A 15,929-nucleotide genomic window follows, 5' to 3' on the forward strand; every position below is an offset into this window, starting at 1 on the left:
TAATTTCTAGAAATCACTTTGAATTTTTTTTTGAAACAATACCATCATTCTTTATATTTATACAGCATTTTAATTAAGCAGAGTTATTTATTTATTCTTTATTTATGATATTTATACCCCACCCTGAAGGAGACTCAAAGCAACTTACAAGTAAGCAACAATTCAATGCCGAATATACAGATGTACAAATAAAACAAACATATGCATTAAAACATAGAGTTAAAAAACATCTAAACGTTAAAACCAATTATTAAAACCAGTTCTTTCATCTATTTGTCTCATAAGAAAAGTTTTGGAAGAGCAAAAGAGTTAAATAGGGACTCAGGGCGGCTTACAAGTGGGACCATGCCCAACACAACAAAGTTTACAAATTATAATCACATTTTAAAAATGCAATACACATATAACAATCTGATTAAAACAACTGAAAACAGAAGAATATAAAAATGACCATTAAAATGAAACAAAACAACCCTCCAGAACCAGGGAAAAGGTGGACAAGTTCGAAAATTGGCGAGTGCTGTGAATGGGCTTGTGAAAAAAAGCAGACAATAGGGCTAGGGGTAGGGGAAAGTGCTGAGTTCACTGTACTGGTCAAAGTATGTATACATGTTTGTGTGTATGTATGTTTGATCCACCAAGACTCCTACATAGTTTAATGGATCTAGACCTCTCATGAGCCAACAAAAAACACTGGTGCAGTTTTAGAGGACTGATAGATGATGATGGGAGCTATAGTCCAGCCATATCCAGAGAACCTTCTGAATTCCACCTACAATGGATCTGAACTAGACTTGGAACACATATACTCTTCATGTTCCAACTTAAAAAACTGGTGGGGTGGGGTAATGATAAAAGTGTTCAGCTACATCCAGAGAGCTCCGTGATTCCCACCCATAACCGAGGCCCAGCTTTCCTCCTAACCAGTCAGATAGATCAGTCTGTTTGACAGGCTATATCTCCCAACAGACTTACCCTTTTGCCTGGTTGGCTGGGGATGATAGGAGTTGCAACCCGATAAGAAGAAAGAGCTATTTGACCTGTCAGAAGGAGAGCTGCGAGTTGTATCTCAGTCAAATCTGGGGCTGATGGGATTTGAATACCTGCCATATTTGGGGCTAATGGGAGTTGCAACCAACCAAATCTGCAGCTGATGGGAATTGTTGTTGCAAACTGGCCAGGTCTTGGACTAATGACATTTACAGCCTATCATCTGTACCTTTTTAAAAAGATATGCATGCATATTCTAATGGCACCATTCATAATATCGAAAAGCAAACATTGAGTATCTCTGATAAATAGCATCACAAAATGTCTAACCTGAGCAATGCTAGATAAAATATGCTAGTATAAATATAAAGGGGAGAAGTCAAGAGCTGAGAAAAGACAACTGGTCAGCTGCATGAGGCAAATGGCTGCCCTGCACAAAATATCAAAGGAAACCTGTTATAGCCATTTTCCATTTACCAGACAGGTACTTATCAACAAGAATGTTTCAATCTTACATCATCCAAGAGCTTCCCTTCCACACGAAGCTCCCACGAGGCGATGCGTTCACCACCTTCAGATTCTTCCTTGGCAGGTGTAAAAGTGTTTGAGATGTAAATCCGCAGTTTCCGCTTTTGCTGAAGAATATGAGAAAAACATTAATCAGGAACAGAATAGAATCAATTCAAACACATACTGATAATCGCAGTCACACTGTCTCAGGAAATCTGAAGGCATCACTAATTCTATTTCTTTGCTTACTGTCAAAGGTTTCTTGATTGCCTCCTGGATCTCCATCCTCTTGCGAGCAATGGTCTGGTCCAGCTTGCGTTCAAAGGCCAGTAAATCCATGTAGGCCTGAGACTCTGGAACCAGCTCACGAATCTATGAACACAACAATAATCTATCAGGCAAATCTTAATGGGTTCAAAACAGGAAATTTTCCATCTGGATGAGGGAATTCCAGAACTTGTAGTACAAAAAATAATGTTTCCAAGATGAGACCATATGCCATACTTGACTTTTCCATAGTTGCCCATTCCAGAGACACTGGAATGGGCAACTTTGGAAAAATAGGCTATCACATTAGTCCCCCAGGAGACTTTTGAGGACTACACATCTCTACTGTATCTGCCTCTGCAGAAAAAATATCAAATTTTCCCTCTCTAGGGAGCATGAGGGGAATTTTTACCATGTTTAGGGGCTTTCATGGGCCATTTTTCGCACACATGGGTCTTTTATTAAAAAACAATAGGAGGTGATCAGAAGTCATTTCCTATTTAGTTTCTGGGGTTTTTTTAAAAAAAAGTTTCTTCAGAGTCTAAACTGGTCTGGGAAGTGCAAAATTTGGTGGAAATTAGCCCCTTGTTCTCACAGTAGACATTTGGGGACATTTCAGAGTAACTAATTTTTGAATAATTCTACCAAACATGTTGGAAATAGATTTCACGGATACTCAAAGTGTGTTTGAGAGCGAGGGGCAATCTGAAGGGAAAAATGAATTGTTTTTGCACAAAAAATGTCTCTTTAAAATTCCCTGGAAACCTGAGAACAGCCCTGAGGAAGTGGGGTCTGCATTCAGCCCATGCATCACTCTTTCCAACAAATGAGTCCAGTCCCCTTCCCTTTAGTGCAGAGAGCTCTCCTGGAAAAAGTACTTACTCTTTGTGGTAGGACCTTGTCTGCCATCTTCCGCCTTTTGAACCTGCAACAATTATGTAGAGGAGTTAAGCTCTTAAGGAAAAAAGCAATCTAGAAGCCCTGGCCCTTGACTGTAAAGCCCAAATTCTACACATGTAACTAATTACATTCAAGTATCACCCTCTTGTAACAGCAAAACATCTTCCCTACTTCTAAATACTGTTTGGCAAATTCTCCTCAGCTTCATTCAGGAGACCTTACCTGTAAAAAGTTTGCTTCTAGATCTACTTTAAACATGAACTGCAAGGAAACATTTTCATGGAATATGAGGAACTCACAGTTAATGTCCTCATTGCAGCAAATGTAGCAACAGCCTAATAATGGAAAGGGTGGGGAACCAAAAACACTAACTGAATATGAAACGGTTGTTCTTGTGGTGTTTTGAATTATAGGGAACTGTCATTATGAAAAACAATTACTCAACAGCTTTAAATGCCAGGACAGATGGATAACTCTTATAAATTGCATGCACATTTATTTCCAAAAAAGCGGAAAGACTTTGTATAACTGTCGAAGATGGTAATATCAAATGAGTGATTTATGACCTCGAGCAATTCTGAATGTTTTCATGAGGTTAACATTGTGCACCAAACAATTATATGTATTTACTATAACATACTTCATTGAAGTTTTCCTTCATGTCTACAGCTTACATCTATCTGTATAGCTATATGAAAAAGTAAGAGTAAAGATAAAAAGAGGCAGCAAGATATGCTTTGGATCCATACAGCAGGAGCTAAAATCCTGTCTGACAGCATAATAGAGAATAGAAGAATTCTGCCTTCAATCTATTGTAAACGGAGTTCAAGCGGGGCTCAAACGAACCAAGAGAATGAAGTCTGGCAGCAGAAATTACAATCTAGCAAACCAAGAGATGTTTTCTCCTTCTCCTGCCTTGTGCTCCCACTTTCATCATGCAGAACTTGGCCCCAAAGCCTGGATGCCAGATGTCTGCAGCTGTTTGTTTCCCTGAGCAAGATTCTTTTTGGATCAAGCTGGCTGAGAAGGACTTGCCAGGAAACTAAATGTCATTTGCATCTTATTTGTTTTCAAAAACAGCTGGTGAAACCAAGCCAAACCAAGCCTGTAAGGGGCTAGAAGTATGTCTGTGAGGAAAATAATGTAGATTGAACTCCAAGTCAGCAGAAGTTGTTATAGAAGAGTGCAAGCTGAAGGGAGGGGGGAGAGAACTCAAATGAGAGTAACAGGAGAATGGACTGCTGTTTCTTAACCTCCACTGCCTGATTAGATATTAATAAAACATCTTTAAGAGCTATATAATTGTTCTTCAATGAGACCTGGGTCACCATAGCTATGACACGTTACCGAGCCTCCCTTCTGCAATAGGGAGGGAATATTTGTCTCCTTTACAGGGTTTGTTTTTAAGGACAACTAAAATATTTCGAGTGGAGCACTTTATATATTCCTTTTCATTGGCTATGCTGACTATGTGAGCCAGGGAGAAAGAGGAAGCGTCTGTCTCTACTTCAAACTGGAACAGCACAAAAGTTTACTACTTAGGTGAAGACAGCTATGGAGAAAACCACATGTACTTGGAATATCATAATATATTTGATCTTTTGGAGTGGAAGAGTTTAAAAGTTTATTATTTAATTGGTCCCTGATCACAGAAGGTTGGGATATATAGTTGATCTCAGGAGCCAACTAGTTCCACAGATTACCAGATAATCATTAGACTCTTTGATTAGTGATTTTGGTCACTCTGTCCCTAGTAAACTCTCAAACACAGTTATTCCTATGTGCCCTTTCCTATGGGCTAAAGTGAATGGATTTGATATGCCAAGGGAGTATTGGTAGTAAAACAGCTGAAACAGGAGAAGCACAAAGAAAGAAAAGACAGATTTGGACTGAATAATACAAAAGCTCTTAAGGGTATATTAGAGCCTTATGAGACAGAAATGATAGCAAAGCATCTCTATTATCATTTCATTCACTTAGCATTGCTCAGGAAATTATTCGTAGAAGCATTTGATCTAATTAGTCCTAGGGATACAATTTCAAATCCTCTGTAAGTTGCTGTGACATGTTTAATTAACATTTTACAGTTAAAATTTCTCATACACAATCTAGGTTGGATTATTTTAACACCTCAAAGCAAAATCTGTCAGTTGTATTATTTTTGCTAAGATGAATTTAGGAGGTTTTTATCCAAGAATACAAAGTTCTCATAGTCCAACCAATCATCGGTCCTTTGGATCCTCCCCACCTTCTCTGATCCCAGGGTGTTGGCGGCAACAATTCTTAGGCTGTTTATACGTCTTTGAAAGAAGCAGCAACACATAGTTCTCCTGGAAATGCCACATTACACCCATTATTGAAGTAGTCCTTTGTGGAAAAAAATTCTTTGGAGCAATAGAGTGAATGTTGGTAGGTCAGTTCCAGTTTCTATTAAATTTACTTCAATTTGATTACAGGTCAGTGTTTGGGATCAAAATTGTCTTGACAATACTGGTAGATGAATTCAGATAGTAATAAATCAGTGAACGTCCACTAACTGATTCTTCTGGATCCCTTGGCAACTGTTATACTTTCAGTTATGGTGCTCTGAACTACTGGGAACACATGGCCCTTACAGTATTTCCATTCCAACTCATTTGTCAAATTTCAGAAGCGGGAGAAAAACATGGTTGCTCTGTCCCATGGAATATGTTATAGTTTTATTCTATACTTATGCTTTCAAAACCTACATGAAATTGCTGGAGAATGTCAGAGAATAGTTCATCACTATGTTGATAAAAATAGTGACAATTGTACTTCCAGTCCAACCTGAACAGGGGAACTGATTCCTTGAACTACTCTTTTTGAATCAACAATGACCCCAATAAGCTGAAATTTCATGGAGATATTGCAGAGAGAAATGCAATAGGAGGGAGCCTGGACTGAGAGTGAATTTAATATTTTAAGGTGGAATGTAAATCCACTTCACTTAAAGAAGCAGAGCCACAGATTGGGGCTACTCTCAAACCTAGATTCTCTCTTGGAATTTTGGTGGATAGCTTTGTGTTCACATACCAGAACTATCCTTTCTGTCATGAGTGGGTCACTTCATTCCTAAGAAGATGCTTAGAATTGCTAAATATTAAACCAATTGATTTACCCAGGGCTTTTGAATTTCAATCAATCAATTTCGAAGTTAACAAGTGAATAAAGAGCACAGAAAGGAACAAACTGAAAAAAATGAAAATATATTTGCATGGCTCTTACAATTTTTGGGAACTTCACTTCCACAGGACATAGCAATGGCCATGATTAATGCCACGATTCAGAAAGAAAGGAGAGGGGATTACCCACAGCTATTAAAATGGTCAACATTTAAAAACATCTCTTCCTAGAGAGGAAGCTCAAATAATAAAATGTGGACCAGAAGGGACTAAAATGAGATATTCTCAATATTTTCACCAGAGACGCTGGAAAGGATCCAGTAAAATGAGAGCCAACTGTTTACTAGAGTGTATGTATGGATGAGTGATACCTAAAAACAAGGATGGGATATGTACAGTAAGAGATAGCAGTGATTAAAATGTTGCATTCATTTACAAATACTGTATCACTAATGAAAAGTTTAATTGCATATACCAAACACTAGGGATCTTGTCAGACATTTCTGCACACTTTAAAAACAGTTTAAAGACAGAGTACAACTGAGTCCATCATATGATGTAAAACTACTTCTGGCTGTTCCCTGTGAGACTCAGACTTAAAATATACTTAAAGTATCCAGAAACTGAGGTTTTAGGAGTCAGGTAGCAACCGTCTTCAGAGTTCCCTATTTATGCAGAAGTGGGTAAAGGTTCTGATTTACACGTGTGATGGGAACTATCAGATTCCTCCGTGTTAGATCATTTTAGTGACATTAAAGAGTGGGCGGTCTCGAAATGAATCTTGATGCTCTTTTTCTTGCCAGTTATCCTGTTACACAAAACTTTTACAGTAATTTAAAAAATTATTTATTCTTCAGGAATTGCACAATTTTGATATATTACCACTTTGCTGTGGCAATATTTCCTCCTTTTTTAGATCTTGATTTTGGAGTTGCAAAGTTTCCCTTTTTTAAAAAAATAATGTGGAATGGGTGGGGACTACACTTGCCCTTGTGATAGCTCAGAACATGTAGAGTGTTTGTTTATTTATTTATTTACGACATTTAATATACCACCTTTCTCAGCCCGAGGACGACTCAGGGCGGTTCACAATTGGCAACAATTCAATGCCACAACAATTAATTCAATGCCACAACAATTACAGTAAAAACAGACAAAAGTACATTGCATGTGATGGGGTGGATGCATTATCAATTTTTCCTAAAAACAGAATGGAATGGAAAGCTATGGTAAGAAGATGATTCCCTCTGTCTTCCCACCCTCATGGAATTAGGTTGTAGAAGTTGACTATAGAAACCACTTATCATATTCTACTCCCTGTTCCCAAGATACATGTTTCAGTTAAAAAATCCATATTCCCTAGGGTTCTTACCCTCGCCTTTGGGTTAGTGATGAAGGTGGTTGGGTCTGTGGAACAAGGAGCCGCTTTCGGAATGGATCCATCATGGACGGTGGCATTCCAGGTCTCAGTGGAGAAACTGTTCCATATGGAGGTCCTGAGGGGGCTCCCACTTGTAATGCTGCCATGGGCATCCTGCCACCAGGCAGCAGTGCCTGCCTCTGGAAAGAAAGAACAAAAGGCATTCTAGAAAACAGGCCGTGTACCCACCAGAGGTTCAGTGGCACTGGACTGGCTGAACCCACAGTGCTTCCAAGTAGGGCAAAGTGCATCAAGCAAATCCACACTAAACAGTCTTGTTTATCTAATGTTCTTCCAAATAAAATTTGGGCAAACTAGATCACAATCTCAGGACCCTGAATCCTTCTAAGAGAATCTGCAGCATTCGTACAGAACTACAATTCTCACAGTAGTCATCTAGATACACTTAGAAATAAGAACCAAGTGCCAGGATGATCCACTGCTACAGATCCTTTGCCATACTTTTAGTTTCTTCAAAAGCCACACTCAACTTTATCATGCTTAACTCAGGTTGTGTATTTAGCAACCATTTTGAGATTTACAAATGCAAGGCTTGGAAATAATGTATTTTCTCTTCAAATAAAACTCCCATAGTCACCTCAACTAGAATCGACAGTAGTCATCAACACAGCTATATTTATATATTTATTTCTATCCCGCTCTTCTCACCCCTCAGGGGGACTCAGAGCAGCATGAAACATTCATCTAGGCAAAAATTCAATGCCTCATTATACAAACCATATAAAACATAAATCACTAGAAACAATAGACATATAAATACAATTTAAAACCATAAAACGTATTAAAACATAATAACCCCATACACAAATAAAGCATTGCACCAATCCCTTAAGCACCCTGCAGTCTAAAAAAGTAACATTTCCATGTTCTGGATAAATGTTTTCTTTCCTCACCTCCTTTACACCAGCTTAAGTTATAAGAATTTGTTCTTCTGTGCAACTGAGGCACAAGAGACCATCTTAGGTTAAGTAAGATATGCTCACCTATATCTTTACTATCAGTTACATCACTATAGAAACGAGTGGAGTTTCTCCATGACACAGTTACAGGGCTACTTTAAGTGGCCCAATGACCTTCTACAGAAGCATGGAAAATCTGTGGCCCAGAATGTTTTTGGCTTCAATCCTCTTCTGCCTATGTGTCAAACCACCGTAACTGGTATACCCTCAAGAATGTCACTTTTACAGTTACAGCAGTCAGCCACTTTGCTGAAATACAAACTCTTTCAATAGGTCCGGACAGAGTACATTTCACAATGACACCTCTAGATTACTTGTTTATCCCCTTTCTTCTTTTAATGGATGTTGATCTTTCCAACAAAAAAGAAAGGCAAGAGAAAATCCCCCTTTTTTCTTTATGTGCATATACTGCACAACTACTTGTAAGCCGCTCTGAGTCCCCTTCGGTGTGAGAAGGGTGGGGTATAAATGAAGTAAGAAAGCAAATAAATAAACAAACTAAATATTCAGGGGTTAAAGAGCAGCTTTCTTCTAGTTAAGACTGAAGTCCTTAGAATTCCATTTGACATAATAGCCTACTCTTTTCATCCACAGTTCCAGTGTCGTAAAAAAAAACAAACCCTACAGTACCCCCCCCCCCCCACACATACACATACACATACTTTTTCCTCAATTTTTGCAGGAAGGCATTTTGTAAAAAAAAAACAGAACTCAGATTATAAAAAGAGATTGCAAAACAAGGCCCTTTGCTATTCACAGAATTATGAACAGTGAGAAGCCTTGTGAGCCTGTGAAGAGCCCCTATGAGGAACTGAACAGAAGGGAGAAATTCCTCCTCCTCCTCAAACCTGTTATGCAAAAAATTGCATTGCCAACATCTGCCCAGTCCATATCTTTATTAAAAACATGTCCATGTCTCGGTAAGGCAACCCAAATCTCTTGGTATCTGCCTGTTTGACTGAAGGGGTGCAGGCTGGGACGTGATTTCTTCCGCAGCAGTCCTCAGTTCAGGTTTCCTAGGTACAGGCTTGTTTATTAAACCCTTGAGGGTTACTTGGTTGCTTATGCGCACTTGTATGCACAGATATCCTCTTGAGGCTGCTTCAGAAGGGATTTATACTCTCTTGCCCTGTGGGATCTGAAACAAGCTCCTGCTGCCAAGGAGCTGATGCAGCTGCCAAAGCAACCAAGCCAGCAGGGCAACATTTCAGACCTCTCTAACAGGTCCAGGCATTGCCTCTAACCTGCTGCCACTCCCACAGAGAACAGAGGCAAAGGGGGTGGGGAGGCACCACACAAGCTCAACCAGGAACAGATTGCCCACAGCATTGGAGAAGAAAGCACAAAAGAAATTCAAGGGAAAATTCTGAGCATGAGAATCAGTAGAAGAAAGGTCGCATGCAAAAAGGCTGTAGGAAATGACTATGCTAGCCACACTTCTCGGAGTTGAAGGCCAAAACATCAAAAGAATCACTGGTAGACCATGACCATTTATCTCCCTGGGTGCCTTCGGGGAGATAGGGCAGAATACTATATATATATATATATATATATAATTATGTAAAGCATTTCCTCTGCCAGTGAGCTACATGCCTCCCCCATGCAGATATTTGTTTTATTTGTTAAAATATTAGACACTCCATCCTATATCAAAAGAGATCAAGTATGCTTGCTTAGAGTAACTGTGGCAAATTCTGTATAGTGTGTGAAATGCAAAAACTGACCCAAATCAAATTCAATACTAAGGCTGAAAAAAATTAAACAGGGAATATGCTCATTTGGATGCACATGGACATCTCTAATAAGGCGATGTTCAATTCATGTGCTCAGATAGTTTGCTTTGTTTTTATCTTCTCTTAGTGCTTTACAATGTGTGAACTGACATGTAGAAAACAACCTCAAAATCCTATAATTCTGTGAGATCCAAATCATTCTCCACTCTAACTCTGATGAAAGTAACTTTGCCATCTGTCTAACAGCTTGTTATTACTCAAAGCTACATGCTTCTCTTGAGGAATGGTCTTGCTTACGCCCACAGCTGTGGCCTACTTTTTCTTGCCCCAAGAGGAACAATCAATTCAGACAGGTGGAAGCTTCTGTTGCCACAACCTCCTCCCCAAGGACAACAGAGCCATCTGTAGTTTTAGACTACTTTCCTCACAAAGTACTGTGTTCAAACAAAAGCCCACTTGCAGATTCAGAAGAACACTCTCCTGTTTGCCTCTTGGTCACAAAATTATATGGTTATGACTTGAATATTATCTAATCCATTCCCTGCATGTACGAAATTTACAAACATAACAATTTCATCATGCATGGCACTCAAAAGGACACAGATCCTACATATGCTGTGTAAAGTATTTGCAAAATATTATTCGATTTGTAATTGTATTCAGAACTTTCTGAATAGCTGTTATAGTGTGAGATGAAACCTAACCTAGTATCAAGCTAGTAAATACAGCAAACAGAACGGAAAAAAGAGCAAAGTGAAGGTTCGTGTAAAAACAAATACACAGGACAACCTCTACTTTCATTTATGAAATACTGTTGAGTAACAAAAAGGATCAAACAGCACCTTCATACAAAGCAATAGCTCACAGCTTACTTCGGAGAACTTGTCTACACATCAACAGCAGTAGTAACAGTTTACCAATCTCATGGCAAGCATGTTTTATGGTAAGTGAATTAGTATTCTTCTGGTGCCAAGTCACACAAAACACTTCTTTGGTAGCCACCATGCCCTATGTCCTATGTTGTTGACATTAAAAGCATTTCCTTAGAGCCAGCATGGGTGAATCAGCATTTAAATGCTACTAATGGCTTTTTGGTGGCTTTTTAAAAATTCAATGACATACTTTTGGGGGACGTGACAAGGAGATAAAAGTTAATGATAAAATTATTGATACTAGGAGATGACACTAGAATATGATGGGCTCCTGGTAACTTCTAAGGTTTAGTTCCAAGACACCCCCCACCCCACCATGGATATAAAATTCCATGAATGTTCAAATCCCATTATATGCAATGGTGTTCCCACCACTATTAACTAGATAAGAGCATACAATATATTTTAAAAAATGTTGCAGGCCAATATAATCTTAAAGAGGGTTCCCCTTTTTATGATGTCTGAAATGATGTGAACATAATCTGAAGGGACAGTAAGTGTGCTACTGAATCCACAAATACTATTTATCCACATGCTAATGTACCCAACACAACAACCTTCTCTAATGTGATGTCCACCAGAAACTGTAGACTACAGATCCCATCAGCAATTATCCCTCTGTTTGGGTTGAGGGGAAAAATATGGAAAGTACAATGCTGTGAAAGGCTGCAAGTTATCCACTATAAGGCACCTGTGGTCTATTAAAATTCTTAACAACAGCTTCTCTATCAAAAGATAGTTGGATTTTGGGTGAGAATGCAACATAGTTTCATAACATCTTGCTTGCTTTACATATTTTTGGGACCCACACAAACCCTTTGTGTGGCAAACAGCTTTAGAAATAAGAAAGGATTAATGCTATAGTCTCAATTCCTTAATTTCTAATGCTTTCTTCCTGCTGTGCAAAAAGCAGAAGTCAACATCTTCCCTTTTAATCACTGGTTTGTGTGACACTACCCAGCAGGTTTGTCAAGCTGATACTTGCTAACGCTGAGGCTGCCATACTTGGCTGTTTCTGTTTCCTGCTTCCTTGTCACAGACCACCAAGGGAAGTGGAGGGACGTGCAAGGGCACACAGATTTTCACTGATTAATACTCATACCAAACTTATGAAATATTTCAAGGTAAAGCGAACAAGATTCTTTGCACTGGACATGTGCAATCCTTGCAATGCATGTGCATCTCTGAAGGTGACGTATAACTTAGATGCTGACCTGTTGTCCTTAAATTCTAACTTTCAGCACTTGTAACATGCTGGCTTTCATAGGAATGCGTGCAAGGACAGACTGCTTAAAGCTAGGTCCAGTTACAAGGTAATAGAGCCACATGCAGGCAATTACATCTAACTCCTCAACCCAAGGTTAAAATGTTCCACGCATCATATAAATCAAATTACGTTTTGTTACTGAGAACAGGAGTACACACAGTACACTACAAACTATGCCATTTGAGCAGCCAAAAATCCAAAGAAATGAAACAAGACAGATAGATAGATAGATAGATAGATAGATAGATAGAGATATAGATATATAGAGGGTTTTGTTTTTTTAAAAATGGGCCTTTAGACAGATTAATTGAACAGTGAGATAGTGACCCTGCTTTGACTTTTAACCTGTACTTTGAAGGAAGCTCTCCAAGTGTTGAACCTACTCTGAGGATATATTTCAGCATCCTGCATAATTCTTTTAAGGTTCAAACTAAAACCAAGAGCACATTCACAACTTCATTGGTGCCACCAGGCAGTACTGGATTTGAAGAAAAGTGACTGTCCTGATGTCTTATCTTAGACTTCATCTGACTGTTAAAAGGGAAGAAACCTCATCACATTGAGCCCAAGAAGTGTCTTCTCCCCAATTCTCTGCGCTGCTGGCACACTACTGGCACAGAGTTCCCTAAAGCCCATCATATAATGCAAGGCTACTTCTGGCGGGGCTCTGTGTTAGCAACGCAGAGATACAGAGCCCAGAGGAGTCAGGTGTATACCTCATACAAGAAAGCTGGAGGAGGCAAAGAGGAAGCAAGGGAATGGGAAGGGATACCATGATCCCCACCAGTGGGGAACACAACTTGATGCTGCCTCAGTATTTCCTTTGTTTTGTAAGGGCCATCTGACAACATCCATAGTGACTGAGGCACATATCTCTATAATTACAGATAGTTTTTGCTAATGGCAAGAGGAGAAATACTTATGGTCTATGTGAAATGAACAGTCTTACTTGATCCAGAACAGAAATGTAATAAAAATGTTCTGCAGATCTGGCACACCAGAAGAAAATATTTCTGAAAATGTCTCTTAAAGTGTATAACATCTGCACTTCTTAAGCACTTTTAAATTGAAATAGCCATATTCCATACAAAAATGTATTTTAGGGCTCAGATCAAGGATATCTTACAAGTTTTTTCTCCAGCTCTCCATTGCCTCACTCTGCACTCAAACATCAAATTAATTTTAGGTACACACTGAATACTCAAGGATTGCAGACATGATTACCTGTTTTGACGTTTGTTTATAATGTTTACAGCAAGTATATTACACACTTATTTTGCAGGAAGACTTACCAAATTCAGTACAACTGACCTCTGAACACACATACAATGGACTGTACTGTTAAGATTTGTGCTTGAATATGCAGCCAAATGCCACTTAGGATTGAGTAGAAGTGATATTTTCCCATCAATGATCACACAGTTGACTTCTAGATTCTGGAATTTTCAGATAATGAAAGAATTTCACAAATACTCTTGAGGTACTGTTTAATGTTCAAGTTTAGAAAAAGCTTAGACTAGAATGTCTTTTAATATCCAATTTGCTTAAAATGAGTTAAAAATCCAAAAGTTAAACAACAACAACAAAATCCTAACAAACATTACAAAAGAGATATTTTCACTTCTAACAATTCAGATGTGCAAAGGCTGTGTTTTGGGCATCATGCTAAACAAAAGGTTGAGATAGTAATGAGCTTGGTCTTTAAATTAAAACTTCCCATTCTCTCTCAAACACAGTTGCAAATTTTAAATATTTCCTTTCAACATTTTGATTAGTCACAGATTTCCCTGCTATCCAAACAGAAAGCACTGCAGTTCAACTATACATTGGACAATATCACATTAAAGGTCTAAAGCACATGTCTCTGTGTTCCCTACCACCCGGTTTGCTCCTGCAGAATTCTGGGAAATGGTAGTTTAGGGAAGCCAAGGACTTTGTGGCAGATAATTCCAAAGGCTCCATCCTAAACCATGTTTCCCAGAATTCTGCAGGAGAAAACCAGGTAATAAGGAAACACGGGCATGCACTTTAGAACTCTAATGAGATATTGTAGCTAGTATAAAACAGTCGAACTACAATGTGGTGTTTAGAAAGCTGGCTTCTTTGAAATTGACCATATTTATGCTTGACTGCCATCTGCTAGATTGAACCAACAAGAACATTGTGGCTATTAAAAACAGAAGTGAAAATGTTCACTTTCTCCATGAAGCAGAAAATAGAGGGAAGTACATGACCCTCAGGAAAGGTTAAGTTTCTTCCTATTTTAGTAACTCAATGTTTAGTATGATGTCTGAATGCAAACAAACTGTGCACTGACTACAAAGGGATATGCTATCTTACTGGGAGAAAAATAGTATAGAGTTTGCATAAAGAGTTTAACATACTTTTAGGTTTTAAAAAAAACAATTGCAGCAATTAATGTATGGTATTAATACCAAATTGGGGTTACTATGAATAAAAGCAACTCTTAATAAATGTTGGTTCTAGTCTACTGATTTAGTTAAAATGTATTCTTCTTCAAGGAAATTAAAGCCCATTTTTTTGTTTCCAAACCACACAACTGTGACATTGATTATAGTTTTTAGGAGATGTCAGGTTTCCAATCCATTTCCGTTTTTAGAAGAAAGATCTCAGAAGAATGATTGTGGCAATGGTGAGATTTCTGTATTACAAAAGTGTTCAGAATCTAAGATCATGCATGAAATTTTCTAAAGAAGAAAGACCAGGCAATGGGAAACAACATTTTAAGAGATGCACTCATTTTAATTACTAATCAGGCCAAGTCTCACTAACTTCATAAATAATGTACAATATTATTCCAGTATAACAGGTACACAAAATTAATTTCCATTCTGCAGAATGGAAGGTAGGTCTTGGCAATGCACTGCTCAAACTCTATCAGTGAGACTATTGCAGAAAAAAACTTTCAAACTAGACCTTATAACTCAAGCCCATCCTGTAACCTGCTAAACCATAGTGATTTCATCAGTATGGTCAGAAGTACACACTAAAACTACAATCCTGTACAATATCTGACACTCTCACTGACATCTGTGGAATTTACTTTCATACTAAATCTCCAGATGACCGAACTATTTAAAAAAATGAACCTTTTGGGTGTCATACACACAGGCTTCAACATAACATGGCATGTTATGTTGGTGATACAAGTTATACAGTATTTCTAATGGCTGAGCGAAGGAAGATAGACCCTTTTGAACTGCGGTGTTGGAGGAAAATTCTGAAAGTTCTTTGGACCGCAAGAAGATCAAACTAGTCCATACTCCAAGAAATAATGGCCAGCTGCTCACTGGAGGGAAGGATATTAGAGGCAAAGATGAAGTACTTTGGCCATATAATGAGAAGACAGGAAAGTTTGGACAGGATAATGTTGCTGGGGAAAATGGAAGGCAAAAGGAAGAGGGGCTGACAAAGGGCCAGACACTTCAAGGATACCATCCAACTGGCTTGACCTTGAAGGAGTGGGGGTGGTGACAGGTGACAGGGAGCTCTGGTGTAGGCTGCTCCATGAGATCACGAAGAGTCGGAAGCAACTGAATGAATAAACAACCAATTTCTAAATAACCAAAGATAACAATTTCAAGGGAATGTTCGTATAAGCCCTCTCCAACTCTCATCTGTGTCATGCCAACTCAACATGACAGAAATTGTCATCAACACATGAGTGACAGGTTGGTGGAAGCTATTATACACTATGAAATGCAATTTTGCAGCATTTTTCTGATGTTCTGATCATCTGAATTATTTCACATTCTTTTTTTTTTTA

The 15,929-nt window shown here is 38.5% G+C and overlaps 1 protein-coding gene across 1 annotated transcript in view; it reads right to left on the reverse strand.

Moving 5' to 3' along the window:
• Positions 1-15,929, reverse strand: part of SMARCD2 (SWI/SNF related, matrix associated, actin dependent regulator of chromatin, subfamily d, member 2) — a 35,747-nt gene that overhangs the window by 13,011 nt on the left and 6,807 nt on the right. Inside the window, exons 2-5 of the mRNA XM_060780985.2 lie at positions 7,183-7,370; positions 2,650-2,692; positions 1,750-1,872; positions 1,506-1,625 (exon numbers count right to left, since the gene is read on the reverse strand). Of these exons, the coding sequence (XP_060636968.2) occupies positions 1,506-1,625; positions 1,750-1,872; positions 2,650-2,692; positions 7,183-7,370 (474 nt within the window). The remainder of the gene's footprint in view (positions 1-1,505; positions 1,626-1,749; positions 1,873-2,649; positions 2,693-7,182; positions 7,371-15,929) is intronic.

This window comes from Anolis sagrei, chromosome 6 (assembly GCF_037176765.1).
Source record: "Anolis sagrei isolate rAnoSag1 chromosome 6, rAnoSag1.mat, whole genome shotgun sequence".
NCBI lineage: Eukaryota > Metazoa > Chordata > Lepidosauria > Squamata > Dactyloidae > Anolis > Anolis sagrei.